Source organism: Artemia sp. Qi Xiang Cuo, chromosome 12, assembly GCF_049724085.1.
Source record: "Artemia sp. Qi Xiang Cuo chromosome 12, ASM4972408v1, whole genome shotgun sequence".
NCBI lineage: Eukaryota > Metazoa > Arthropoda > Branchiopoda > Anostraca > Artemiidae > Artemia > Artemia sp. Qi Xiang Cuo.
This window is the reverse complement of record NC_142805.1, coordinates 20904106-20931627: the sequence shown is the minus strand read 5'-3', so window position 1 is coordinate 20931627 and position 27522 is coordinate 20904106. Positions and strand designations below refer to the sequence as shown.

Sequence of the window (27522 nt, the reverse complement as noted above, 5' to 3'; positions counted from 1 at the left end):
TAAAGGGTTGAAAGGGTGTTAATCATAAGAGAAAAAGGAGAGGGCCTAGAATAGTACCTTGAGGAATGTTATTAAATATGGGAAGATGATCTGAGAAACAATTTAGATATTTAACTGCTTGAGATCTATTAGAGAGAAAAGAGGCAACGAGCTTAACAAAGAAAGTTTCAGTGTGTACTTCATTTATAAGTTTATCTATGAGTAAATTGATTTACCTATGAGTAAAACTTTCATCTTAAGCCAGTCTGCGAGAAAACTTTCATACAATTTTGAAAAAAATTGAGGTGAGGGTAATAGGACGAATGCCATCAAAGCCAGGCTTCCCATTTTTCTTTTTGATTGGGGTAATAAAGCCTTGTTTCCAATATTAAGGGACCTGTCCAGATTCGGTAATTTCATTAAACAGGGTGGATAGGGGTTTTGAGAGGTAATCACTGAAAGCTTTAATCAGAGGAACAGGAATATCTAAAGGGCAAATGCTTGATCGTTTTAGTTTTTCAATTTTTTTTACAACATCAAGTAGAGAAATATGTGGGAGTGAAAAAGGATCAGGAATATCTGGAAATGCGTAAGATAGTGGTGGGAGACTCTGGACAATAGAAGCCAGAAACTTATTGAGTTCATTAGCTGTGGTTTTTGGAGGTTAATTTATATTAAAATTTAGCTGTTCTTGACTCTTGCCGGTAATTTTTTTAATTTCAGAGTACCAGTTCTTTTGGTTTATCATGGCGCAAGTATTTAATTTTATTTTTATAGTAGACTCGGGCAGCTTTTTTAATTTGATTTTTTAATTCCTTCTTAACTTATTTGCTTCAGCTAAATTACCCCTGTTAAATAAGCTTATTTTCGTGCGGATTAACATTTTTATGTGATTATTTATGTAAGGTTTATCACTAGAGCATTTTCTGATTTTTTTTTTTTTTCTGGGAAATATAATGAGTAGGAATCAAATAGTTGTTTGTGAAAAATCAAATTTTTTTATCAAGGTTATTAGAATTATAAAGGTCTGACCAACTTTCACTGGTCAGCCATGATCCAAAAGAAAAAAAGGCCTGTGTCACTGAGGGGACAGCAAACCCCAATGGAGGTAGTAAAGGAATGTTCAATGGCTGAAGATGGAGAAAAAAGAAGACAATAGTGGTAACTGCCTCCTAGTGGTGGCAGTGCTAGCGGGGAGTTGTAATACTTACTCATGTTTGAACAAATAACATCCAGAGAGGTGTTACCTTTTGTTGTAGATATTTTAACCAGTTGTTTAATATTAAGAGAGGTGCAGATAGAGTCTATCCTCAGGCCATTCGCATCGCCAAGTAAGCAAATACCAGCGTTCGGATACTTTGATAACACAGTCAGTACTTATAAGAAATTGTTGTATGAATTTGCGTTTCTGGTCAATACTTTTGTTAGGGGAATGATAGAAGACAGCGGTTACAATTAAATTGAAAGAGCGGGGAAGTGCTTTCTGTCTAAGAATCAGCCATAGAATTTCACCATAATCTGATAGGTTGGTGTGGGGATGAGTTTAGGTTGGAGGTTATCTCGGACAAAAAATAATATACCACCCCTTTTTTTCCCGAGAGGGTGATTGGGAGGGTGAAATTTTATAAACAGAGTATAATTGTTGATTTTTAGGAAATCTGGGTTCTGGGACTGAACCTCTGTCACAACAATATTAATTTTATGAATTTCAGAGATACCCTCGAGTTCGGTAATTTTGTCAAAATTCAGGCTCTCAGCATTGGTAAGTAGAAAAGTTGGAAATTTAAACCGATTTGGGTATTGGGATTTTTTTCAATTCGGGATGCAGTTATTTGGGGCTGAAGTTTATGAGAAGGATGCTGTGGGTAAGGGGGTGGTTTTGAGGCACTATTAAAAGCCGGGACTGGACCGGGCTTGGGAGAAAAGGAGGAACGCGGACAAACTATGGGGATATTATTAAGTTGGGATGGAACTACGGTGGAATTCGTCTTACTATTTGAAGTTTTAGAAACTCTGCATGGAGGTGTTACCTGTGTAATCCGGAAGTTCATTATTTTGTGACTGACCCGAAAAGTTATTTGTTTTGTTGTGTATAAATATGCTAGTTTAAATTTTATTATTTTAGTATTTCTACTGAAGACGGTCGCTGTATATGTGATCGAAATATTTGGCCTTTTGTACTTGTTTTTTTTTTCACTGTCTAAATAAATGAATTTTCCCCATTTGAATGTTTATTTGTTTGTCATAGAACGGCAGTGTGGTCTAAGAAAACAAAACCGAATTTAAGGTGTTACGTCTAAAATACATTCAATTTGTTAGTTTTCAATATTCTTAAAAAAAGAAAGAAGAGATACGAAGTTTTTGCGATCTATCGGAGATTTCTGTTGTTGATTTTTACACGACTGATAATTTCAATATTCTTCCTTAGCCTAATTAAACTATAATCAACTATAAAAACTAAACTATAAAAAAAGGCAATGCACGTCATTATTGCTTATTTAGCCTTTGATTCTCCATTGAGCATGTTTTTCTCAAATCACAATGAACTCAACTCAAATCAGGAAGAAAATTACTGCTATTAGCCAGAATCTGTCAATACCATTGAACGTTTTAGTGTTTACCATTAGTTTAAGAAAATTCGATACACAAAAACTATTTTACGAGCCTCAACATCGGCAGACCGTTTCAGAGACGAAGGGTCCATTCGCGATTTTTTTCCAGGGAACTGGCTATCATTGAAAGCTATTGAGGTTTTGCGGTTTGAATATGAAATTTGATTGTAAAGAGAATAAAATTATATCCCCTTTGCCAGCAAAGTTTTCAATCAAAATGGGTAGCACCACAAAATGGGTAGCACCCTCATGTAATGGGTAGCAAATGGGTAGCACCCTCTGTAAGCTGCGAAATTAATAAAATGGCATTTCTTTTGAGCTGCTTTTGGCGTTTTCCTAGCAGGTATGCTAGAGCATTTTTAGGAATGGCTGTTCCTGATTTTCAAAAGAACATTGTGCCCCGTTTAATCGAAGAAAAAAAGAAAACTCACACTTTCTAATCACGTAGATTTTGTCAAAACTGAATATCTCTATCTCCGGCACAAAGCAAGAGAAGCTAAAAAAATTTTTACAGCATTGATGATTCTGAAGATTCCGTACCTTGAATGATCATACTTAGTTTCGTGAAGTTTTTTTTTAACTTCTCTGAAGAGTAGAAAAAAATAGAGATACGGCGATTGTGATGTCTATTGAGATACTTTTATCTTTGTATGCCTAATAGTGTCTTTATCTTCCCCATATTTATTTAAATTATACAGTATTATTTAATATATTATTTTAATTTAAATTATAAGTATTTTATACAGTAAGAAATATAAAAAAAAACCTTATTTTTAAAATATACTAGAAAATAAAGTAATTTTTTTCGAGAATTTGTGAATATAAGTGAAAATAAGAAACGCAAAACGGATTGGGCTTTACGTAACATTAACTAAAAAAAAAACAAGTTTTTTTAAACTGAAAGTAAGGAGCGACATTAAAACTTAAAACGAACAGAAATTATTCCGTATCTGAAAAGGGCTGCCCCCTCCTCAACGCCTCGCTCTTTACGATAAAGTTTTTTATTAAAAAAATAAAATGAAGTAGTGAGACAGAGTCAAACTTTAGCGTAAAGAGCGTGGCGTTGAGGAGGCGACAGCCCCTTTCATATACGGAATAACTTCTATTCGTTGTAAGTTTTGATGTTGCTCCTTACTTTCAGTTAAAAAACTTGTTTTTTTTAAGTTAATTTCTGAACATTTTTGAATTAATGCAGCTTTGATTTTGGCTCACCGTACATGAATAATTAAAACGAAATTCGCATATTAATTTTCCTTTTTTCGCTAATTGGCTTTCTCGAAATTTTGTTCTGAGGTAACTTACGAATTAACTTACGTAACGAATTTCTATATTCGTATGTTTTTATTACGTATATTGGGGAGTTCGCTCCCTAGTCAATACCTCGCTCTTTACACTGAAGTTCGAATTTTGTTCGAATCACAAGCCCCTGAATCACAAAGTCCAGTTAATTAGAATAGATAGCTCTTTTGAAAGTACTAAAAAGAACTTTAGAGTAAAGAACGAGGTATTGACTAGGGGGCGAATCCCCTCATATACGGAATAATTTCTGTTCGTTTTAAGTTTTAATAATGCTCCTTGCCAGTTGAAAAAAAACCTGTTTTTTTATTTAATTTCTGATCGTTTGTTAAATAATGCTGGGAAATCTGGAGCCCCCTTCATAGAAATGTCCCTTCCCCCAAGGACATATCCTCCATGGAAAGATCCTCCCCCGTCACCCCGACTCCGCCCCCCCACTAGAAAAAAATTCCGCCTTAAAACGCCTGTATACTACCCAATAACCACTGCTATATGTAAACAATGGGCAAAGTTTATATCCTGCAGCCCTTCCCCCGGGAACTGTGGGGGATTAAGTCATCCTCAAAGACATATTAATTAGATTTTCGACTACGCTGAACAAAATGGCTATTTCAAAATTTTGATTGGGTGACTTCAATAAAAAAATGAGCGTGGGAGGGGGCCAAGTTGCCCTCCAATTTTTTTGGTCACTTAAAAGGGGCACTAGAAATTTTAATTTCCGTTCGAATGAGCCCTCTCACGATTTTCTAGGACTACTGGATCTATTCGATCACCCCTAGCACAAAAAAAAAAAAAAAAAAAACGCATCCGTGATCTTTCTTCTGGCAAAAAATACAAGATTCCACATTTTTACAGATAGGAGCTTGAAACCTCTATAGCAGGGTTCTCTGATACGCTGAATCTGATGGTGTGATTTTCATTAAAGTTCTATGACTTTTAGGGGTTGTTTCCCCCTTTTTTCGAAAATCCGGTGCCCTGTTCATGGAAAATTCTCTTCCCCCATGGAAAGATCATCCCCCGTATCTCCCCCCCCATAAAAAAATCCCACCTGAAAACGTCTGTATACTTCCCAATAACAAATACTATATGCAAACAAGGGGCAAGGCGCATAACTTGCAGCCCTTCCCCCGGGGACTGTGGGGGATTAAATCATCCTCAGACATAGTTTTTAGATTTTTCGACTATGCTGAACAAAATGGCTATCTCAAAATTTTGAACGGGTGACTTTAGGAAAAAAAGAGCGTACGAGGGGGCCTAGATGTCCTCCATTTTTTTTTTGGCCACTTAAAAGGGCGCTGGAACTTTTTATTTCCGTTTGAATGTGCCCTCTCGCGATATTCTAGGACCATTGGGTCGTAACAATCACCCCCTGAAAAAAAAAAAAAAAAAAAAAAAAAACAAAACCAAATAAACATGCAAATAAATAAATATGCATCCGTGATCCTTTTTATGGCAAAAAATACAAAATTCCACATTTTTGCAGATAATAGCTTCAAACACGTACAGTAGGGTTTTCTGATACGCTGAATCTGATGGTGTGATTTTCATTAAGATTCTATGGGTTTTAGAGGGTGATTCCCCCTTTTTTTGAAAATCAGACAAATTTTCTTAGGCTCATAGCCGGTAATGGGTAAGACTAAACTTAATTAAACTTATATATTTAAAATGAGCATAAAAATATCCAATTCTTCTGATGTGTCTATTGGTATCAAAATTCCGTTTTTTTAAGTTTCGGTTACTTTTGAGCCGGGTTGCTTCTTACTTACAGTTCGTTACCACGAACTGTTTGATAGATATTAAATTTATCTAAATTATGAATACATAAATGAAAAACGTCAGTGAGTTGAGGAAAACGAGTTGAAAAGATCAAGTTACTAAAAAAAAAAAAAAAAAAAAAAAAAAAAAAAAAAAAAAAAAAAAAAAAGAGTTTAGAAAAATTATTTATTATTTTTCTTCTCTTTTATTTGGTCTTCTCTAAGAAAAAATTTATCTAACATGTCTTAGCTAACATTCAAACCTAAGTTGCCACAGGCAATTATTGCGCTCTCAAGCATTGTATAAGAGTGTTGGTTTTATACTTTTTTGTCACAAGTCAGTGATTCGAGGAAAACAAGATAATAAAAAATAATTTTTGTTTCACTTTTGTTCATCTATAATTCATAATTATAGTCTCTCTCTGTTGTACATGCTTTTTTCAAATCGTAATACAATTGACTCCATTCAAGAAGACAAAAAGACAGTTGGTGCGGTTAGTCATGACTATACAATAGCTTAGACCCAAACAACGTCTTACTCAAAGCTTTAGAAGTACCAGCGTTTCTAGCCACGGTTAAAATATATTCTACATATTTATTTTATTTCAGTTTAAATTGAAGTCTGGATGAATTTTTCATGAATGAAAAACTATTTAGTTACCCCTTCTTCAAGATTTAGATGTCTCTTCCAGCCATATAGTACCGCTTCTTCTAATTACCGCTTTTCGGTAAACTATCTAATTACCCAATTAACTATTTAATTACCGCTTCTTCAAGAGCTAGATGTCTCTTCCAGCCATCCATTGTCCTTAATAAACATCGATCGGCGACCTCCATTACAAGCCAAGGTGATTTAATATTTGATAAGCATGTGATGATGTCAGATTCAGTTTCCAAAATTTCTAAAACGAAAAATTAATTTCTAAAGACAGGAATTTTACCTTGGGAAGGAAGTAGTAAATCTGCAAAAATGTGGTTTGGAGTTAATCGACTTGAAGGATTCGGCATTTTTAGCAGCTTTTAGAAAAATAATTATTCTTGCTCCACATACCACATCCGTACTTTCATCAGAGGGGGTACTTTCATCCACGCTCTTTACACTAAAGTTTTATAGTGCTTTAAAAACACTTCTTATTTTAATTCACTGGTCCTTGAATTTTAGCAGTCGTTCTTAAAGGATTTGGACACAAAGTCAAACTTGAGCGTAAAGAGTGGTGGGTTGAAGAAGGAGCAGCCCCCTCATACGTGGAATAATTTCCTTCGGTTCAAGTTTCATATCACCCTTTACTTTTATTTGAGAAAACTTGCTTTTTTATTTAATCATTCTGGAAATCTACTGAGTACGTTGATTTCATACTCGATAGAAGGATTATAAAATTTCTTCCCATGCGCTCTGTGAGCCTTCGAGCTTGCATTTAGCGGAGAGCGAAAGGCCACTTTGGAGAAGAAAACACCAAGTATGGCCGTTTCAGGGGGGAGGGGGTTTGAACCCCCTCCCCCGAAATGTTTGTCCAACCCGTAAAAACGTAACAAACAGGCATATAAACACATTTTTGAAGCGTTTTTTAATTTGGTTTTGTAAACCTCGCCCCGAGCAAAAATCCTGGATAAGGGTCTGACACTAAGGATTGATTTTAGATTTCTTTACTTTATATTAATCGTTAAAATTACTTTCAATTATGACGTACCGTCTTTGATGCAAAATGTTTCGGTATTCATACTGTTTTTATGTAGACACTTTTAATGAGTCAATTTGAATTACCTAAACTAAAATATAATATTACTAAAATTACAAATATTACTAAAATATTTGCATTTAGCAAAGATCTTAGTGAATTTAAAGATTTCTTCATTAATTTGAAAACTTGAAAAAAAAGTTTTTCTCTATTACTAAGTATTTACCGATCAGTGTTTTATTTCAAAGCCATTCAACAGTACCATATTTTGACTCAACACATGTATTGCACTAATTCACTTAGTAGCTTTAGTGCAATAGACCGATAAACCCCAACATTGAACTCAAAACCAAAAATCTCTAAAAAGAGGAAAGATCAGAAAAAAATTTATCCAAACCATATAAGTGAAAAATATTTTGTCTGTTAAGAATTTTTTTTCTACCGTTCATGATTTTCCAGTACTCTTGTCTAGCTCTCCCCCTTCATTCAATAAGTGAAACTATACCTCCATGTTTTTCTTGTCGCATTGACAAGTGATGGTACAAGGGATGATCTTTTCTCGAAGAAGTAAAAAAAAAAAAAAATTTGTACGAGCATCTAGAATTAAGCTTCTTCTTCGTATGTTTGTTTTCACATAGTTCAGAATGGTTCATATAGTTCACATAGTTCAGATGTGAAGCCAAAATATTCTAATTTTTTTATTGTACGAGCATATGTACGAGCATCTAGAATTAAGCTAGTTTTTTCTTTCAATTTTTTTCTCCATTGACAAAGGCTTCTGGATGTGAAGCCAAAATATTCAGATTTTTTATTGTACGAGCATCTAGAATTAAGCTTCTTCTTCGTATGTTTGTTTTCACATAATTCAGAATGGAAATTTACCAGGGAGAATACGCCAGGGAGAATCCTTTGATTTACCAAGCAAGTTCAATGTGAATAGTTTCGAAGTTACAAAGCGGTTGGCTAAGACCATTTAAATTTATTCCAGTTATTACAATAGTTTAGACAGTTTAGACATATGCTATATCGTAGCTGTTGTGTATAACCGACCCAAATCTTATCTCTAAAAAAGACAACGCAATGGGAATGTCAATGTTTCCGCATGCTTGCTCTGTCTCTCGCCAAGCGTTTTAGTTAGGTACATAAGCGTCAGGTTTGTTCATTTTACGTCAAAAGCATGAAATTTGACAGACATATGCAAAAAAATACGGAGAATCTGTCTGGGGGCAGAACTACATTTTCCGACGCGATTATCATGCCGTTTTGCGTTTTCCCACGCGGGAAAAATATTTACTGATCGATGTTTGTTTTCAAATTGATTTAATTTTACTATAATTCGAGACAAAACATGTATTCCATACTAATTTAGTAATTTTGTTGCAAAAAAACAAACAAAACAACAACCAAAAGCAGGAAAGCTGAAACCAAAACCAGAAGCCTTCAAAAAACCCATATGAAAACAATCTTCACTATAGAAGAGCATACAACTCTGTCAGTTTAGACATATGCTTTTTTCCTGTAGTACGTGTTTTTCACAAAGTCCAACATAATTTCTCAGACCACACTGCCTTTCCATTTAGATATTTAAAAAAATTAAAATATAAAAAACGGGTGCAATATTTTAAACAAGACAGTGGACAAAAAAACAAAACAAAATTTTTAACCATAAAAAAATACGAATATTTCAACTTTACATCTGGAAACCTTTATCAACAAAAAAGAAGAACAAAAAAATGAAATAAGAAGAACAACAAAAACGCTATATAAAAGAGAAAGACGAAAAGAAAGCTTACCTGGTCTTGTGCCTTATTACTTGTTTTTGAATTTTTATTTAAGTGTCTATTTTCTTTTCGCCTTTCTATTTTGTATAGTGTTTAGCCCAAGACACACTTGGCTTTTATTACCGAGTGTTTGTTTGCTTTTGCTACTCTAGCGCGTATATACTGGGCGGTAAACATTCTTCCGTCGCTGCATCAGTCGATTATAATTGATCTGAAGTCGTGCAAGAAAAGTCTTTTTTATAACATGATTACAGAGCAACTTCCTGCATTAAGATTCTTTCATCGTCAATCGAAGAGGAAGCAAAGAAACAGACTTATTTGGGTTCATCCAATTGAATAATGAGCAAATTTGCCCCCTCCTTCCCCCACTCCTACACATCAAAAAGTAGATTGTATCCCCCCCCTATATTCGTATGAATTTATTACACGTACAGGCATAAATTGGATTAATACTCATTTTTTATTTATGATAAATAGGTTTTGATTTGTTTAAGGTCAAGACAGGGGCTAATTTGGCCCCAGCTCCCTGAAACTTCAAACTTCCTTGAATTTCTGGGCACTTCCAAACCAAATTATCTGCCATATTTCTTTTTTTACAATTGCCCTCTCCCTTCCCAGGAAAAAAAGAAATGACTTAAGACTTCCAATTTTTTTTTCACGATATACCCTCTGCAAACACACTCTCTTATCAGCAGTTACCAGCGGTAAAAACGCAATGCCGAGGGAGGACGCTTCCATTTAATTCCATAGCCCCCATACCGGCACAAGCGTTAAAATAAACGATTAAAAACGCTGCCTTTGTGTTATCTCGAGCCTTTGTGTGTTTATCTTTGTTTTTCATGATTTATTTAAGCTAGTTTTTTCTTTCAATTTTTTTTTCCATTGACAAAGGCTTCTGGATGTGAAGCCAAAATATTCTGATTTTTTTATTGTTAAAAATTTAGTTTTTCGTCCCCTGTCTTGTTCACAAAATCACACCCGTTTTTCAATGTTTTCATTTTGTGAACTAATATCCATGTATTTTTCCCCCCATTCATCTAGAGCAGCCTATGTACCCGTATGTTTTAAAAAAGGTGAAGATTCCTGATTTCTCTGAAAACTGAACATTAGGAAAGTCTAGGAATTTTTTCTACTTCTTTTTATAAATGACACCCTATTTATTATTACTAATATATTATTTACTATTTTATATTATTATATACTATTAGTTAACCCCCTAGTTTAGGTGAGCGGTTGGCTAACACTATTTGCATTTATTCTAATTGGATTATGTTTTACTCTAAATTTAAGTTTCTGACAAAACCCACCCCCTAATGATAGAAACTTAATAACAACCATCAGGGGAATTCGAAACATTGACCCCTACACACAAGGTGAGCTTCCTAACTAGCTATATCATAATGATATACCAAAGGAATTACATCTGACCAAAACCCACACTCTCGTACACACATCCAAGGTTTTCACGACAACTTTCTCATATTTATAAGTTAACAACTCCGTAGTAGTTGGCAATTTTAGAAAGGTATTTTTAAATGTTTCTTCAAAGACGGTTTCTTAAAACCATCAAATCCAGCATATCAGAGAGAATTTAATTACAGAGCCCCTATCTACAAAAATGCTGAATTTTTAGATTTTTGCCGAGAAGAATGATCACGGATGCAGATTTATTAAGTGAATGTATTCGGACCAACGGTCCAAGAAAGTCGGGAGAAGGCTCTTTCGAACAGAAACTAAAAGTTTAAGTGCTCTTTTTAAGCAGCAAGAAAGACTGCGGCACAGTTATGTGCCGTCTTCTGCCATTTTATAGCACCAAAACAACAACAAATTTGCCCAAGAGACCCAAAAAGCCCTTGAGCCAACAGATTTAAAACTATTGCTGAATTTGAACAAAGACTTTAAATGCATTTTTTGCCACAAAGTGAAACAAAGTTTCACTTTGTGCCAAAAAATTAAACTAAAATGACATTCAGGTCTGTTTTATTATGCACAAAAGCAACAGGATCAGGACACCCTGTCTTTGATACTGCATATAATTATAAAGCCATTTATTGCACCTGCTAAAAACTCATCTTATTAGCCATCGCCTATTTTTTCTGGGTTGGTTGCCAAAAAAAAAAACAAAAAAAAAAAACCCCCTTTCTCTCAAAACGCTTCTCAGCCAATTCAAAGTTTCAGCACATAATCCAGCGATAATATTTAATCACTAATAGTTAATAATAATTAATAAAGCGATAATAATTAATCACTGATAATCAACACACAAGCGAAATCCTTTGTCTTTTTTTAAGAAGATCCATTACGAACGCCATCTCTATAAAACCTAATTTACAATTACCAGTAAATTAATTTATCCAAAACGGCAAAAGTAACTAATCAGGAGGCATAAAATGGCTGAATTTTCTCCAAATAAATTCTTAGAAAGCTTGGTAATTTGGTTTTTGTCTGGCAAAGAACTTGTAACATAAGGATCATGGATTCTCTAAAGGAAGTCAGGTCTAGGCACCACCAGAGGGCAACGGCCCCCTCCCCCCGAGAAACAAGAAAACACCCAAAACATATATCAAAGGAGGAAAATGAGAAATAATCTCATTAAACTCTTAGTGAAAACAATCTAGCGGTTTTTGCTCCCCCCGTGACAATTTTCTGACGATCCTTTTTAAATCCGGCCCTAGCTTAAGGGGTTTTAGACTAACATACAGACAAGTAATTGCAAATCATTTCAAATAGACAGGCAGGCAGGCAAAAAAAAAGAAAAAAAAAGAAAAAAAAAAAAAAGAAAAAAAAACCTCTCAAAGCATTTTCCAGTCGATTTGCAAAGGTCTCGGCATTTCCTTCAGGGAATCCAATTAAGTACTTTGACTTAATACACGAAAGTAGAGAGACTTCTCCAATCAAACTGACTAATTTGCTGATTTCTTTGATTCCAAATCTATCATTACTCTCTAGTGACTTTAAAAACGCGTTGAAAAGGTCAGAGCATAGGGCATTAGTGGGACCGGCAGGAGTATTTGGCCAGAAAATTCTTGCAATCAACGGTGAGGTTTTGTTGGATCTCAGGTCTTCATAAGGTTTAAGTCGCCTAGAAACAGAAATCCATTTACGATGTAATTAGAAAGTCATCTTTATTGATAATAATAAAGCTATTAAGTGATTTATTTGATCTCAAGTTCTCGAGAAGTTTGTAGAAACTAGAAAGCCCTTCACGTCAAAAGCTAGAAAGCCATTGGAATAGCGAATCCTTCAAAGACTTGTTTTGATGTCACGCCATGAAAAGATTGCATCGCCAACAAATAAGAATTCGTTATCGATGAAATTAGAAAGCCATCTATGTTAATAATTAGAACGCCATTAGAACATTTAGACTTTATCTTCAAAAGATTTACATCACATAGAAATTCGTTAATAATTAGACTAGATATACGTGTATATTAATAATTAGAAAGTCTTTAAAATAATAAGCTATTAGAATAGAAAACCTTTAAATTAGTTGTCGGATCTTCAGACCTTGATTTAAATCGCCTAAAAATAGAAAGGAATAAAATTTTACAAAAAAACGTTGACAAGCTAGGGCCAGATTTACACACTCTATTACGTCTCGTCAAAGTGCTATATCATTCGTAGAAGTCGACAGAAAACCCCAGGACCGAATTAATCAACAGACCAAGCGGGCTATTCGAAAAGGAGCCCACTGAAGATAATCTGACGTACTATACAGTAGGATTGTCACAAGGAGTTATTACGAAGGGGTATAACAACTGTGTAGCAGGGTTGTCTATCTCAGTTATTACGGAGGGTTATAACGATTATGTAGGTTTAGTTCGCAGTTGCAAAAGAAAGAAAGGTATAATGAAGAAAGAAGAAAGATTATTTCTGAAGATGTAGCGATTGCACAATGATAGCCATAGAAAATATACATTGGAAGTATTAACACTATTCATTTTTCTGAGACTGAGAAGGGATAGTAAAAAGGAAAGAGAGAGATTTTGAGCCCACAGCGAAAAGCAGTTATTACACAGGGCTATAACAACTCACTACAAAAAAAGAGTAAACTGAGATTGTAAGGGAGGGAGAGAAAGAGAGAAGAAGAAGAACAAGAAGAGAGAGAGAGAGAGAGAGAGAGAGAGAGAGAGGTAGATAGAGAGAGAGAGAGAGAGAGAGAGAGAGAGAGAGAGAGAGAGAGAGAGAGAGAGAGAGAGAGAGAGAGAGAGAGAGAGAGAGAGAGAGAGAGAGAGAGAGAGAGAGAGAGAGAGAGAGAGAGAGAGAGATAGAGAGAGATCTTACTTGTGAGCCCACAGCGAAAAGTCTAAACATAAGAATTCAACTAAAAACTCCAAGAGTACTTTGTAGCTTTCTATCTGGTCTATGTTCTGATTTCTGCTTCCTTCTGTCATAATCTCTAAACTTGATGCTGTATTTAAATGTATTGGACTTTCTATACGCTTCTTCTTCTTTGGCGTTTGTTTTCCCCTTGATTCTGGTCTTTGAAATAAAGATATGTTCTTAGCAGCGTAATATATAATCAAATTTATAATGGGATGAAATCGGAGAAGGAGGAATCAATCTCTTAAAAAATTTAAGAAAATTGTAAAAAAAACAACAAAAAACAGCGAAACTTCCGATTGTGAAGGAGAAGACACTTTTAAATATTTTTGATGAATATTAAGAGGTTGCATTCCCTTTCAAAGCAAAATAAATTCAGAAATTTAAACCCTGTTATGCTCAAACTTTCAAGAAAAACATAACATGTTAATATTCAAACCAGTCATGACAACATCGCAAAAAAGCTGAATGAGTGCCTAAAATCTAAGAATTAAATAAAAACTGCAGAAGTTAGCACAGAAAAAAAATAAATAAATAGAAACAATAAAGAATACTACTAAAAAAGAATGAGAGAAAAAAAATCGCTTTTTTTCTATTTTGATGATATAGGCAATACAAATTTTATTTGTAAATACTTGTTGATTACTTGTGTCAACTCAAAAAAGCTATATCTATGAAAATATCCCAATATATTTTTTTAAATCTAGGGGGTATATCTACCCATCATTGATGCCAATAATTTCCCCCTACCTAGATTCAATAACAAACTCATTATAACTATTGGGCTTCAAATAACAAACCCACCTCCGATACGAATCTATATTATTTAACACCAAGCATAAATCCCCTCCTATCAAGCTATGTCTCGGCGGAAATATTAGTAAAATTCAAGATACCGTCAAAGACTTGGGGGTTAATTTAGATAGAAAGTTACTTCGGTCTCCTCATATTACTTACAGAAAGAATTCCACTAAAAAATATTCCAGTCGCCTCCTTAGTATTGCCTCAACGTGTGGTCTAAAACCGCCAGCCCTAAGTTTGCTGTGAACTCCTTCTTCCTAATGATCTCCTCCTTCCCGTAAATATTGAAAAAGCGTAGGCTAAATATACATTTACGCGTTTGCTACATCCTCCTTGCCCCTCAGTAAAAACCATCTAATGCCTATTCTGGCCTAGGTTTAATACACATCACCCTTTTGCTTCAAAACTATCCTTTGAAAGAATCATCGTCAATTCTTAGTTAAGCCCTTATCGTTCAATCTGTCACAAAATAGCCTTATAAAAAGGATACAAACCTCCAATACCCACTAGACAAAGCTTGGCTTGGTTATCTGCGAAACCAAGCAAGGCGATATTATCTTTCTTCTCATAAATCTTTATCTGCAAGAGTTCATATTAAAAGTGTTATTAAAACTGCTATTCTGTATGCTGCTCCTACATGGATTAGTGCAATCAGGAAAATTCATATAAGGAAAGCCCTACTTTCAGCTGAAAAACCTTCACTGATTTGAGTTTCCAAATCTTTAAAACTGCTTCAAGTGAGGTGGTAGCCGTAATTTCTGGTGTACTCCCAATTGACTATCGGACTATTGAAATATCCTTGTTACGATATTTTAAAAAATTCGTCCTAATGTCTGGCCAAACTTCTCCTCCCCCTGTATTTCCATTATTTCGCCATTCTGCTAATCATAGTACCTTTACTTAAGAATTAACTGCTCAATTTTTGGGAATTTGGGAATTTTTGGGAACATATATTATAATGCAAAAGAGTACCGTTCCCTCTCTTGCCTTTGAAATTTTTTTGCAATAAGAATGACCTTTTGTCTATTAAGAAATTCAACCCGTCTCCTTACTTAATCCACTTTATAACTGGACACAACCACCTAAATCATTTCCTACACAGAATTGGAAAAAATGACACTCCACTCGAGTGATGTGATGGTGCTGAAAATCCGCATCACCTCCTCTTTGAATGTGCAAATGATTTTTTCCTCGCTAGCTTTTAATAAAATATTTAAATGAGCTGTTAATCATTTTTCCTTTCAATTTGTGTTTGCTTAGAGATTATTAACTTACTCAGTATTTAGTAATTCAATTTTTCAATTATACGCTCCGATTTGATCAATGTTCATAGTTGATTTCTAAAGTGATAAACTTATCATTTAGTTCATAGTCCTTTTTTCTCCCTTTTTTATTTTATCCGTAGTTTTTTTTCCTTTTTGCATTTTGTTGTGTTTATTTTTCGTTTCTTTTAGTGTCAATTTACAGTTTTTGTAGTTGTATGTGAAATACCGGGTTTCAGGTTCAGACAATAATAAAGTATCTACCTATCTCCCTACAATTTATGGGCTATTTTCATTGAAAATAACTTTCCTGCTAATCTAAATTAAAAAATTTTTAAAAATTTTATAAAAAACAACCTTACCTTTATCCTTATTTCTGATTGGGTGGGGGGCGGGTGCTGGCTTAAGAGCTTTTATCTATATTTGTAAGACAAATTTATGAGGCAGGGAAATATTTTTGTTTTTTTGTGGGTTAAATTTCTGTGGGGGATTACTTGAATCAACTAGAGTTGATTTACTTGTTTACAATTTCCTCAACATCAAAATTATAAAGATTCGACGATACTCTAGAGAGGCCGAATCTCCTAAGTAGGCTATTAAAAAAAATTAAGGGAGTAACAGGCTTCTTGACTCTATCTGATCATGGCCTATAAATTATCAATAGACTATTCTCAGTCTAACGTATCCTAAGGATCGCACAAGACAGTTATTCTCGAACTAAGTTAACTAAGACCGTTTATTTCAGCTATTTAAAAAAAAACGCGTCAATGCCATTCGATTTTGGCCACCTTTTATCTTGTTACACACAAGTTCTGTATCTGTTTTTCGGTTTGTTTTTCTATATGTTAAATGAACAAAATTTCAGTTGAATTTTTTTTTAACTGAAAGCAAGGAGCAACATTAAAACTTAAAACCACCATAAATTATTCCTTATACGAGGGGGGATGCCCCCTACTCAATACCTCACTATTCATGCTAAAGTTTTTTTTTTTATTTTAAGAAAGCTTCTTATTCTAATTGAATGGTCTGTGTGTTTCAGGAGTCGTTCCTAAAGAATAGGGACAAAAAGTCAGACTTAGGCGTAAGGAGCCAGATATTGAGGTGGGTCGATGTCCTCTCATATACAAAAAAAAACTCTTCTTTATTTAATTTCTGATCATTTTTCAAATAGTGCTCAGAAATCCGTCGATCCCTCCATGGAAAATCCCCCCACTGAAAAGATCCTCCCGCGTTAATCCCCCCCCCAAACCCAGAAAATTCCCATCCTCGCTGAAAATACAATCCGGAAAATATTTTGCGGACAATTCCGTCTGGAAAATTCTCCTTTCGGTTGAAACAGAATTATTTTTATTTAATTTCTGATCGTTTTTCAATTCATGCCGGAAATCCCCCTCCGTGGAAAGTCTTTTTTGGAAATTTTCCCTCAATTAGAAGCTTATCTCGCGGAAAAGTTCCGCATAGAGAACATACCCCAGAGCTTTGATCGGGTGACCTTGGAGAAAAAGGGACGTGGAAGGGGGGATAGTTGCCCTCTAATCTTTTTGGTCACTTACAAAAAGCACTAAAACTTTTACTTTTCGTTTGAATGATCTCTTTCTCGCTCTTTCAGGACCATTGATTCAATACTATCACCCCTCGGAACAACAAGCAGGCATCCGCGATCTGTCTTCTGGCAAAAAGTATAAAATTCCAAAATTTTCCAACCTCTTGATTTAGAGCTTGAAACCTCTAAAATAGAGTTATCTGATGCGTTGAATCTGATCGCGATTTTCATTAAGATTCCATGGTGTTTTTGGGGGTGTCCCCCTTTTGAAGATGAAACAAATTTTCTATGACTCGTAGATTTTGATGGGTAATATTAAGCTTAATGAATTTTATATATTTGGAATCAGAATATAAATCAATTACTTTTTATGTATCTATTTTCAAAATTCCGCTTTTTAGAGTTTTGGTTACTATTCGGCCAAGTTACTTCTTGCTTACAATTTGGAACCACGAACTGTTTGATTAGCTATTGTAAAGCATTTTAAAAAAGGATTCTGATTATTACTGTTGGCTATAACGAATGTATAGAAATACAAAAAAAAACGAAATGGACAAAAAGAAAAAGATTACTCAGAGTGCAGGGATTCAGACATCCCTGTTGCCCCCATAGAACCATCAACAAGGGCGAATAGAAGGTCTTTAGTCGTCTGATCCTCACTCGCTCCAAAACGAAATGCATTCATATAGTAATCTCTTCTGGCACAATTATCAGGAGGATGGTAAAAAATCAGTTGGTTCAATAATGCTTGAAGTGATGAAACGGTGCGGCCATCATGTGGTTCCTATAAAATTAGTGACTATTTACCGAAGCATAAATTAGCTGTAATTTAAAAAACAATTATTTCTTCGACACTCAGGCTGGTAGTACACTATCTAAGTTTACCTATTGTCTAGTAGGCTCAATGGCGCCAATGCTCTGAAGCAATCCGAGCCAATCTTGATACATTTACTAAATCGGAAAAAATTTGGAGACCCGAGTTTCAACATAGAATTGCAAGGTTATTCACAAAAATAGCACCCCTAGGGCCGCTCCTAAACAGAATTCAAAGATAGCTCAAATCTTGTAAGTCAAAGGAGCTGACAATCAAATTCAATTCAACTTGCGCACGCAAACTGTTGCAGTAAAAGCTAACGAAACCCTTAGTGTAAAGAAAACATTCAACAGTAGATGACTATGCTCTCAAAGGGCCGGATTGGACTAAAATTAGAATTTAGATCATATATTTTAGTGTTGATTTAAGTTCCTCCAGTTGATTTAAGTTTCCACTTGTTTATCTCTTTATCTCGTTAGACATGTTGGTACTGTACTCGTTAACTATTTGTGTTTCTTTTCTCTTTTTTTCTCTCTCTTTGTTTGTACTGCTCTAGTGCATTTTTAATGTATCGATAGAGGGCAAAAATAAATTATTGTTATTATTATATACTTGATACATGGTTTTCCTTCTGTTTTTTGTGAAAAAAGAAATTTCATATAAAAAAAAATTTGATATGAAAATTTGATACATTGTTTCCCCCTATTTCTCTATGAAAAAAGAGAATAAAAATTAATCATTCTGAAATGCCAGGTTGTCTGTCAGGTGGATCTAGACAAATTTTCGTATAGTCTTGATATTTTTTTCTACTTAAACATAACAAAAAGTCAAACTTTCAAGGTTCTCTTAATGTTTCTTATTTGTTATTCTTTTGCCTACAACGACTTTTTAGGTTAAAAATATTGCCTAGTAGGCCCAACAAACAAGAGATACGTTAACATTGACCTTACAAAAGGTGGTTGCTATAAACACTATGAAATGTAATGTTTTGTATGTGATTGAGTCAGTAGATTGTTTAACCGCTAATTCTTCATCTTTAAAATAGTGAAATAAAAGCGCTTGTTACGACAAGCACTCAGTACTCACAGTTTCGGATGAAAATCAATAAATAAATAAAAACAGACATATATTACATTTCTTATTACTTTCCATTGGCATTATTAGCAGCATGCCCTCGTGAATTCGAAAAACAATTATTCACAATCCCCCTACTCTTTACGCTGAAGTTCAACTTTTTGTCCCAATCATTTCAGAATGGCTGCTCAAACAAACACAAGATCCATTGAAGTAGAATGAGAAGTATTTTTAAAGCACTATAAAACTTTAGCGTAAAGAGTAGGGGTTGAGGAGAATTCAGCTCTCTCTTACGAAAGCACGGGCGTGCATTCGGAGAATGGCAGCATGTCGTCTAGCCACACAGTTTTTATTAAACAAATAAACTTCCATACAAATCCTTTCACAATTTTACTGGGTAGGCCAAAGAATATGGGTAACTTATAAGAGTGGGAACTAGCTCGTGTCGATAAAAAGAAACTGTCAACGCCATCTAGCGCGAGGCGACACTTGACATTATTTGAAGCTCTGTAATCATTTTTCTGCTAGGAACTGAGATCAGACACTTACTACTACCCTAATTTTACCAATTACACCAATTGATCTAATTATTCTTATTATTACAATGAAAAATGCCAAGTGACGCCAAATTGTAGATGGCGTTCATATTTTTTTTTTTGTCGACACTGGTGCCTCAAAGCGAATATAACATTAAAAGCCACAAGCCACATAAAAAAATTTTGGCAATGGAAAACAAAATTATACTAAGGAACTCGAAACCAGTTAAGATTTCTCGTGGGTGACATTCCGGTCAACAAAGTTATTCTACGTACCCAATACAGCATAGTGTTTACATATTAAGGCCCCTTTCCATCGGCCCCACTATTACTGACACTTTTCCGCTACCTTGCGAGAACAGATTTATTTACAAAAAAAAATTCGCAATAAGCAATTAGGAACAACATTCTAATCACACGGAAAATCCAAAAAATGCAGTATCTGTTATTTAATATAAATAACAGATCACTATCCTAACATACCTAACGGTAATAGAAGACAAAACACTGGGCAAAATGGTTTGCCCAGCGGCACATTTGCAGGGGACAAAAGTGCCGAAAATTTTTAACAAGGATTGATTATATAACTTCTCAAAGGATCTCAAAATCTATACAGATGGTTCAATCAGGAGTGGTAGAGCGGGCGTAGCAGCTGGAATCTCTCAAATTTCATTGAACATGATGAAAAAATTGCGTATGGTTCATCTATTCTTACTGCCAAAGCAGCAGCCATAAGCCTTAAAACCATTCCACTGGCTAATCCGGTACATAATGGCATAGTTGTAAACACAGATTCAAAAACTTGCCCTTAAAAAATCATTCAACAAACTTATTCTGCGATCTTAGACAGCAATATAGCTTATCCTCAGACGAACTTCCTTAGTTTTCAATAGCCAGGAAAGACAGTTCAGGTTGAAACGGGAACTGTCTTTCCCTGCTATCGAAAACTAAGGAATATTTCTAGCATATTTCTAGCCATCAAGGAATTAGAGGAAAAGAGCTACTCGATGCTTCAACTGCAAATGCAACCCAGTTAATCAAATCCAGGTGCCAAACACTTCTCCACACTAAGAGACACTCTGAGAGCAAGGCTCCCCAAACATATTAAATCCTTTCAACCCCTGTTCTCAAAGAAGACAGATTATATAATGCTTTGGAGAGTTAAATGCCGAGCTATCTTCTATTCTGGAAAAAGAATGGAAGATAGGGCTTACATCTTCACCGAATCGCTTAGTAGCAAAGGAATCCATTCAGCACACGATATTTGACTGCACTTCATCCCTTGAAGCATATGCCAAACTAAAAGAAAACCTTGAAAAATACCATTTTAAACCAAACATCCTGAATTAACCCAATATTGGATTAAACATTAATATTTTTCAATTTTTCTTAGGTAACTTGTGTAGCTTGTCTAAATTTGGTTATGGGTTCCATAAAGCATTATGGGTTGGTATTTACAATTTGGATAAAATTTTGCAACAAATTTTAATAATAATTGGTAACTTTCGGTTTCGGAAATGTTTTTCCGTAATTGGTATAACTTTTTATTAAAATAAAAATTTATTTTTTATTTTTTTTCGTGTAACCTACATAGTTTGTTTTAATGTGGTTATGGGTTCCTCGGACTAGATCCTATAAAAAGTTGTATTATTGTTGTGTCTATTTTAAATAAGATTTAATTCGGCATGACTTTATAGATTTTCCATAAAAACTACTTCGAAGCATGAAAAATCCAGATAATCACAAAACAAAGAAAACAATCCAAGGCTACTTACCCGTGAAATTCGATAAAGAATTGCATTTATAATCTTGCTGCCTATATATGTAGTCTCCGTTATATGTTCCTTGGCATAATGAATTGCAGAATACGGTCCAGAATGCCTCCAAAGAACATTAAATTCTCCGATATCAAAGCAAGATGTTACATAACCCTGAAATCATTGTAGTTATTCATACCTGAAAACACACGGGAAAGTAGGAGGGGATTAGGCTGTCTAGGATAGGTCCGGAGACCACCCGTTCTCTTCAAGGCGAATGCATTTTTCTTTTCTAGATTTTACCGTTGTTGTGCAATAGGTCTGCCATAAATTTTTCGAAATTTCAACCCAACCTGAGTAGGGAATCAGGTACCAGCGCAGACGGGACCGTGTGCTGCCATCTATAATCGAGTCTAACGCTGACAGGACATAATTTATTCATGGATTATTGATCCACGAACGAGTCAATGACACCTTTTTCAAGGTCAATTTGTTTGTTGTTTCTCAGTGTATTGACTCCGGGGCGAAGTTTGCACATGAGCACTGAATTCTAACGGGGCAATGTATTGATCCGCACACGGGACAAGATCACGTGTCTCTTTCTAAGCCAATCAGGGAGTGTTTCTAAATGTATTGATCCGCTAACGGGACAAGATCACGTGTCTCTTTCTAATCCAATTAGGGAGTTACGTAAGGTTTCCCTTTACATCACAATTCGCCCTTGAGATTTTATATATTACGGACATGCGTTGAGGTTAAATTATCATATAGTCTCAAACCACCATGGATAGAGCATCAAGTAATATTGACAAAGAAACTGTAGGTACAATGATTAATAATGTGAGTTCTGTTTAGTAAATTTTCTTAGGTTATTTCCAAATAAAATCATTTTACATAGCCCCCCCAATATATTCAAATTCAGGTAAATCCCCCCCCCCCATACAAACCCCAGAATGCAATGTTTATAGTCCTTAGAAAGCGTAAAATATGCTCTTTTTTACCATGTAACCCCCCCCCCACTTTACGACTTTAATTCTTTCATTAGAAATAATTATCTTTTTCGATAAATTCATGCTTTCTGTATCCTACCTTAAGTGACAGCCAACTTCCGCCAACCATTATGAAATTAAGCCGCTAAGATTTTACGTTTACGTTTTCAACCTTTTTTACGACATTACGACATTACGTCTCAACCTTTTTTAGGGCGACGCAAAAAGCAACCGCGATCCCCACCCCTTTCCCCCTCTAGTCCAGTACCATTCTACCGCCAGTCGCGCCCCCAAGCATCGGTAATGGTGGAGGGTGGCCTTACGTTCCAACCTTTTTTTAGGGTGACGCATAAAGCAACCGCGACCCCCACCCCTCCTCCCTCCATCCCAAAACCATTCTACCGCCAGTCGCATCGGCCTTCCATTTCCAAACACGCCTGGTGTCCTCCTCCTCCCTTTACTCCACCCCTTTCACCAGCTATGCATTATTTTTCCCAGTTTCCCCCCTCCTCTCCTTTTAAATTAGCCGAACCGTACCCAGTGTCAGCTTTCAGCGTTCCGGTTAAAAACCGATTTTCAGTTTTTCAGTCAACATAAGAGTCGTCACTGGTTGTAAATGGCCCCCTTGCTGATACTCCTAGTTCATGTCCGAATCTTAAATATGAAACTAAGCGTAATAAAACAAGATCTGTAGAAAAAGATGTAAATAATGACCGCTATCAATTTCCATCATTGCTTACTCTAAATGCTGAAAGTCTAAATCAAGATAAGATAGCCGAGCTGGAAGGTTACGCTGATGTGTTAAAACCCTCAATAATTGCTGTCACGGAAGTGCACCGGCAAAGTAATGATCATCTCAAAATTAAGAAGTTTACTGAGTTTATTAAGCTACGACCCGATGACCACTCCTTTGAGAAAAAAGGTGGTGGTGTAATTTTGATGGTTCGGGATGAGCTTGCACCTCAAAAAATAATGTACCACACTTGAATTTGTATGATGAGATTTTTTGGGTCCTCGTTCGGCCCAAACGACTCCCAAGTGTTGCTAATATAGCTGTTTGCGTTTTTTACTCTTCACCGATTCAACAAGCTTCTCAGAAAAAAGATTTTATAAATAAGCTTTCTTTAAGCTTAGATTACGTGACAACAAAATACCCTAACGTTGGCATTTGTTTAACTGGTGATAAAAATGCTTTAAATTAGATTTATTTTTCCTTAAAAATAACAAACTAAAACAAGTAGTTTCGTTTCCCACGACAAAAGGAGGAACTTCACTTGATGTTATATGTCCAAACCTTTCTGAATATTACCAGAACCCCCAAGAGCTCCCACATCTTGGCGGAAGCTACCATTTTATGTTGCATTGGAGCCCCCTTCCTTCGTATAAAATTAAATACGATATTGAAACTTTTTCATATAGACCTCTAAATGATAATGGTCTATTTAAGTTCGGTTCGTGGATTTCAGAAGAGAACTTGGAAGAAGTATACTCCTCGGATTCTCCAGATGAAAAAGCATCGATTCTTCAAAACAAAATCCGAACCAAGTATGAAGAATGTTTTCCCGAGAAAACCGCCAAACGCTGCAACTCTGATAGGCCGTACATAACTTACGAAATAAAGTTATTAATTCGACAAAAAACTGAACTACGAAAAAACAAAAGAGAAAAAGAAGCAAATAAACTACGTAATAAGATTCGAAAAATGACAAGAGAGGCTGCCGCTTCATATTATAATTCAAAAGTTGAACACCTTCTCCAAAGCAAAACTTCAACATGGTACAAGGAAATAAAAAAAAATTCTGGCAAAGGTGCTAATAGTCTAGATTTTGGTCTGGATCAAAGTGATAAAGACACAGCTGAACAGTTAAATAAACATTTAGCAAAAATTGTACAGTCACTCCCTTTTTTTTCTGGACAAATGGGATATATCCTGCAAACAACAACGACAGACGTGCTGGTGAAAATAAGTGAAAGGAAGTTCTTATTAAAATAAAGAAGCTGAAACGAACAAGTATAAACCCAATTGATGTTCCTGTGGAATTACTTAAAGCTTTCCCTGATAAGATTGCTCGCCCTTTGACTAATATTTTTAACTTGATTTCAACTAATCATGAATACCCGTCCATTTGGAAAACTGGGTACATTACTCCTATTCCGAAAAAAGGACTTGAGCTGGATTTTGATGGAGTAAGACCGATAACTTTAACACCCACTTTTAGCAAAATTTACTAATTTTAGCAAAATGGTTAAAAATTCAAATTAAACCACTAATTGATCCAAAGCAATTTGGCAATATGTCAAAGACGTCCACGACACATTACCTGATTCGTCTGTTTGATTTTATTTTCAAACATGTGGATGAACCAGGTAGATGGCTCAACCTTATAACAATCAATTTTAAAAAAGGTTTTGATTTAATACAGCATGATATGTTAATTCAAAAGCTACTTGTGGAATTTTCTGTCAATCCTAATTTAGTTTCTGTTATTCGAAGTTTTTTGTATCTAACCGATTTCAAAGAGTAAAGTATATAAAAGTTTTTTCACATCCTCAGCCGGTTTTTTGTGGAGTTCCTCAAGGGACTATTTTAGGCCCAATTTTGTTCCTAGTCATGATCAAAAACATTGCCAGTGATATGGAAAGTAGATGGAAGTACGTCGATGACTTAAGCATAGTAGAAATATGTGATAAAGGTGACTCCAGCAGAGCTGCGGCAATCAACGAAAAAGTGAGACAGGAGTCGGCGTCTTCACTGAAGACCGTGAATGAAAAAAGAGTAACATTTTACCATTTTATTTTTTTAAGAATTTTAACTCTACTTTTGATCTCCCTGCCCCTGAACAACAAATTGTAAATAAAACTAAATTACTAGGAATAACCATTACTTCTGATCTAAAGTGGGAAGCGCTCACTACAGAGTTGGTGAAGAGAGGTAACACTAGCTTACAAATGTTAAAATTAATGACAAAATTTCGCGTTCCACCAACCCATCTTTAAGAATTTACTGTACTTTTATTAGACCGCTTTTGGAGTATGCTGCCCCTGTGTGGCATTTCGGCTTAACTCTGGAACAATCTAACTGCATCGAAAGAATCCAGAAACGTGCTCTTGTTATAATTTCCCGTGGACCTGAAATTCCGTATTCTGAACTATTAGTTAAAGTTGACTTGGTTTCGCTGGAGCGAAGGAGGCAGAAGCTGAGTCTGGATTTCGGCAAAAAATGCCTTGATAATAATAAACACTGTGATATCCTTCCCTCAGATTAATTGACCTACATTAATCATCAGTTTAATACTGATGATTAATGTAGATAGTAGCACAGTTGAGCAGGGGGACTTGCCTTTGCTCAGTCCAAATACTATGCAACTTTTAGAGGATTTTACACGGGAATTAACGGGGAACTCTACCCCCACTAATTACACGAACATAGTTCAAACAAATAAAATAAAATCTCACAATCCTATTGTTGAACAAAGCGGGGGATGGGGGGATAATATACAAGAGGGGGAGGACGGTGACAATAACCAATTTACGAGACATCCCGACTTCCAGCTGTCATATTCGATATTAAATACAAGTGTCTACACTGTGACTTTTGGGGATCCATTTAATTCGCTTATGGGGGGGGAAATTTTATATTTGACCCTATAGAAATTGTCCGTATATGTGTAGATAAAATTTGTGCACTCTTAGAAAACCAAATTCAGTTGTGGGGGGGGGGGGGGTAGGGATGCTACAAAGTTTTAAATTGTTTTAAAGGTGTTTTATTTAAATGAGGGCAAAAGTGAATTTCATGACCATTATGTATATACCGATATGCTAGTGGTCTACCCGCATTTAGAAAACTACGAAATAGTTTTTATGGATTGGGTAGGCCACATTATTACGCATCTCGAAAATTATAGTAAGAATGGGAGTAGATCTGTGGTTCTTTTTGTTGAAAATTTAAGCGTAAATATTTTTAAACTTAAAAAAGATTTTATTTTAAGAGGGGGGTATAGGGATGAGGGTACAGTTTTAAAATATAATCCAGATTTAGAGGGTTGCAAAGGCGTTCAGCGAATCTGTTTTGAAACAGGTCAAAAATGTTTCATGTATTCTTTCCTCATGTCAGCTTTCGAGCCTCTAGCACGTGACGCTACAAAGACAAATTTAGAATACTAGGCTGTAAATCGGAAGGTGGGGTCCGATTTTCCCACTGTAGATTTCACTTATTTAGAGGGAAAATACCCAGTAACGCTAAGGTACATTGATATTTTCGAACGGGCCAACGCCGATTTTAACATCGGTGCTACTGTGATTCAGTATGAAACTGAATTGGAAGATGGTGTTCGCTGTAATAAAAAGGAAGTCTTGTTCCCAGTAAGGGACCCCTCAATTGAATCGGTAAAGCACTGGGTTTGGTTGTTGTACACATCATCTTTCGAAGCCGACACAATTGGCCATTTAAATCCTGTTATAGACATCAGTAGAGTTCTGGGATGGGGTAGGGATCGAAGGGTACGTTTCCAATGCCCAACATACCTGTCTGAATTTCGTAGTGATTTAAAGTTACAGAATCATATGAAATATTGTAGACGGCATGGCTATCAGTCAGTGGAAACGGTTTCAGGTGATAGGGCCATTTTACGTTTTAAAAAACTTCCAAAATACCCTCCTCCAAAGCAATAAATCTCTTTGGATTGTGAAGCAAAGCCAGTGGATATGAACGATCCTCGATTTCCGAATCGAATCAAAGAACATCGAGCCATTGCAGTCTCTTACGCCCACAAACAAAGAGACAGTTCTAACACTATGCAGTTGTTAGAAATAGTTGAGACGTTGGATGAGGACGAGTGCAAGATCAAGGCACTGACCAAATTAATTGGCACTGCAAATGGAGCTATTTCTCGCTTTAGAAATACCCATTACCCAATGTTTTTGTCTGCAGAGGATCATCTCGTGATAAAAAATAAAAAAATATGCTGGGTTTGTAAGGGGGAGTTTGAAGAGGGGACTAAGGGGAAAGGGAATAGGGGGAAAAGAGGGGAGAAGGGGAAAGTCAGAGATCATAATCATTTGTGGCAGGAAACATCATCAAAGGGTAGTAATTTTAAAGGGGTTGCACATCAATCATGCAATGTGAATGTAAGCCGGCAGTTTTTTACACCGGTTTTCATTCACAACGCAAATTATGATTTAAAATTTATTTTACCGGCTTTGGCACGTATGCACAGGGAGGGAAGGGGAGGGTAGATAGTCCATGGGTAAACGATTCATTTACCTATAATATTATCCCCAAATCAGCCGAGAAGTTGGTGCTTCTCGAGTTGAAATGGCAGGTAG

At 35.5% G+C, this 27522-nt stretch overlaps 1 protein-coding gene across 3 annotated transcripts in view; it reads right to left on the bottom strand.

Annotated features, from left to right (window-relative positions):
* Positions 1–27522, bottom strand: part of LOC148945887 (uncharacterized) — an 85952-nt gene that overhangs the window by 25071 nt on the left and 33359 nt on the right. For 2 of the 3 annotated variants that reach the window (XM_089097855.1, XM_089097857.1), the window contains 5 exons: positions 21227–21382; positions 17600–17811; positions 13383–13580; positions 11888–12180; positions 6407–6543 (listed from right to left, as the gene is read on the bottom strand). In XM_089097855.1, the coding sequence (XP_088953981.1) occupies positions 6407–6543; positions 11888–12180; positions 13383–13580; positions 17600–17811; positions 21227–21382 (996 nt within the window). The remainder of the gene's footprint in view (positions 1–6406; positions 6544–11887; positions 12181–13382; positions 13581–17599; positions 17812–21226; positions 21383–27522) is intronic. The other variant, XM_089097856.1, reaches the window with a different exon arrangement.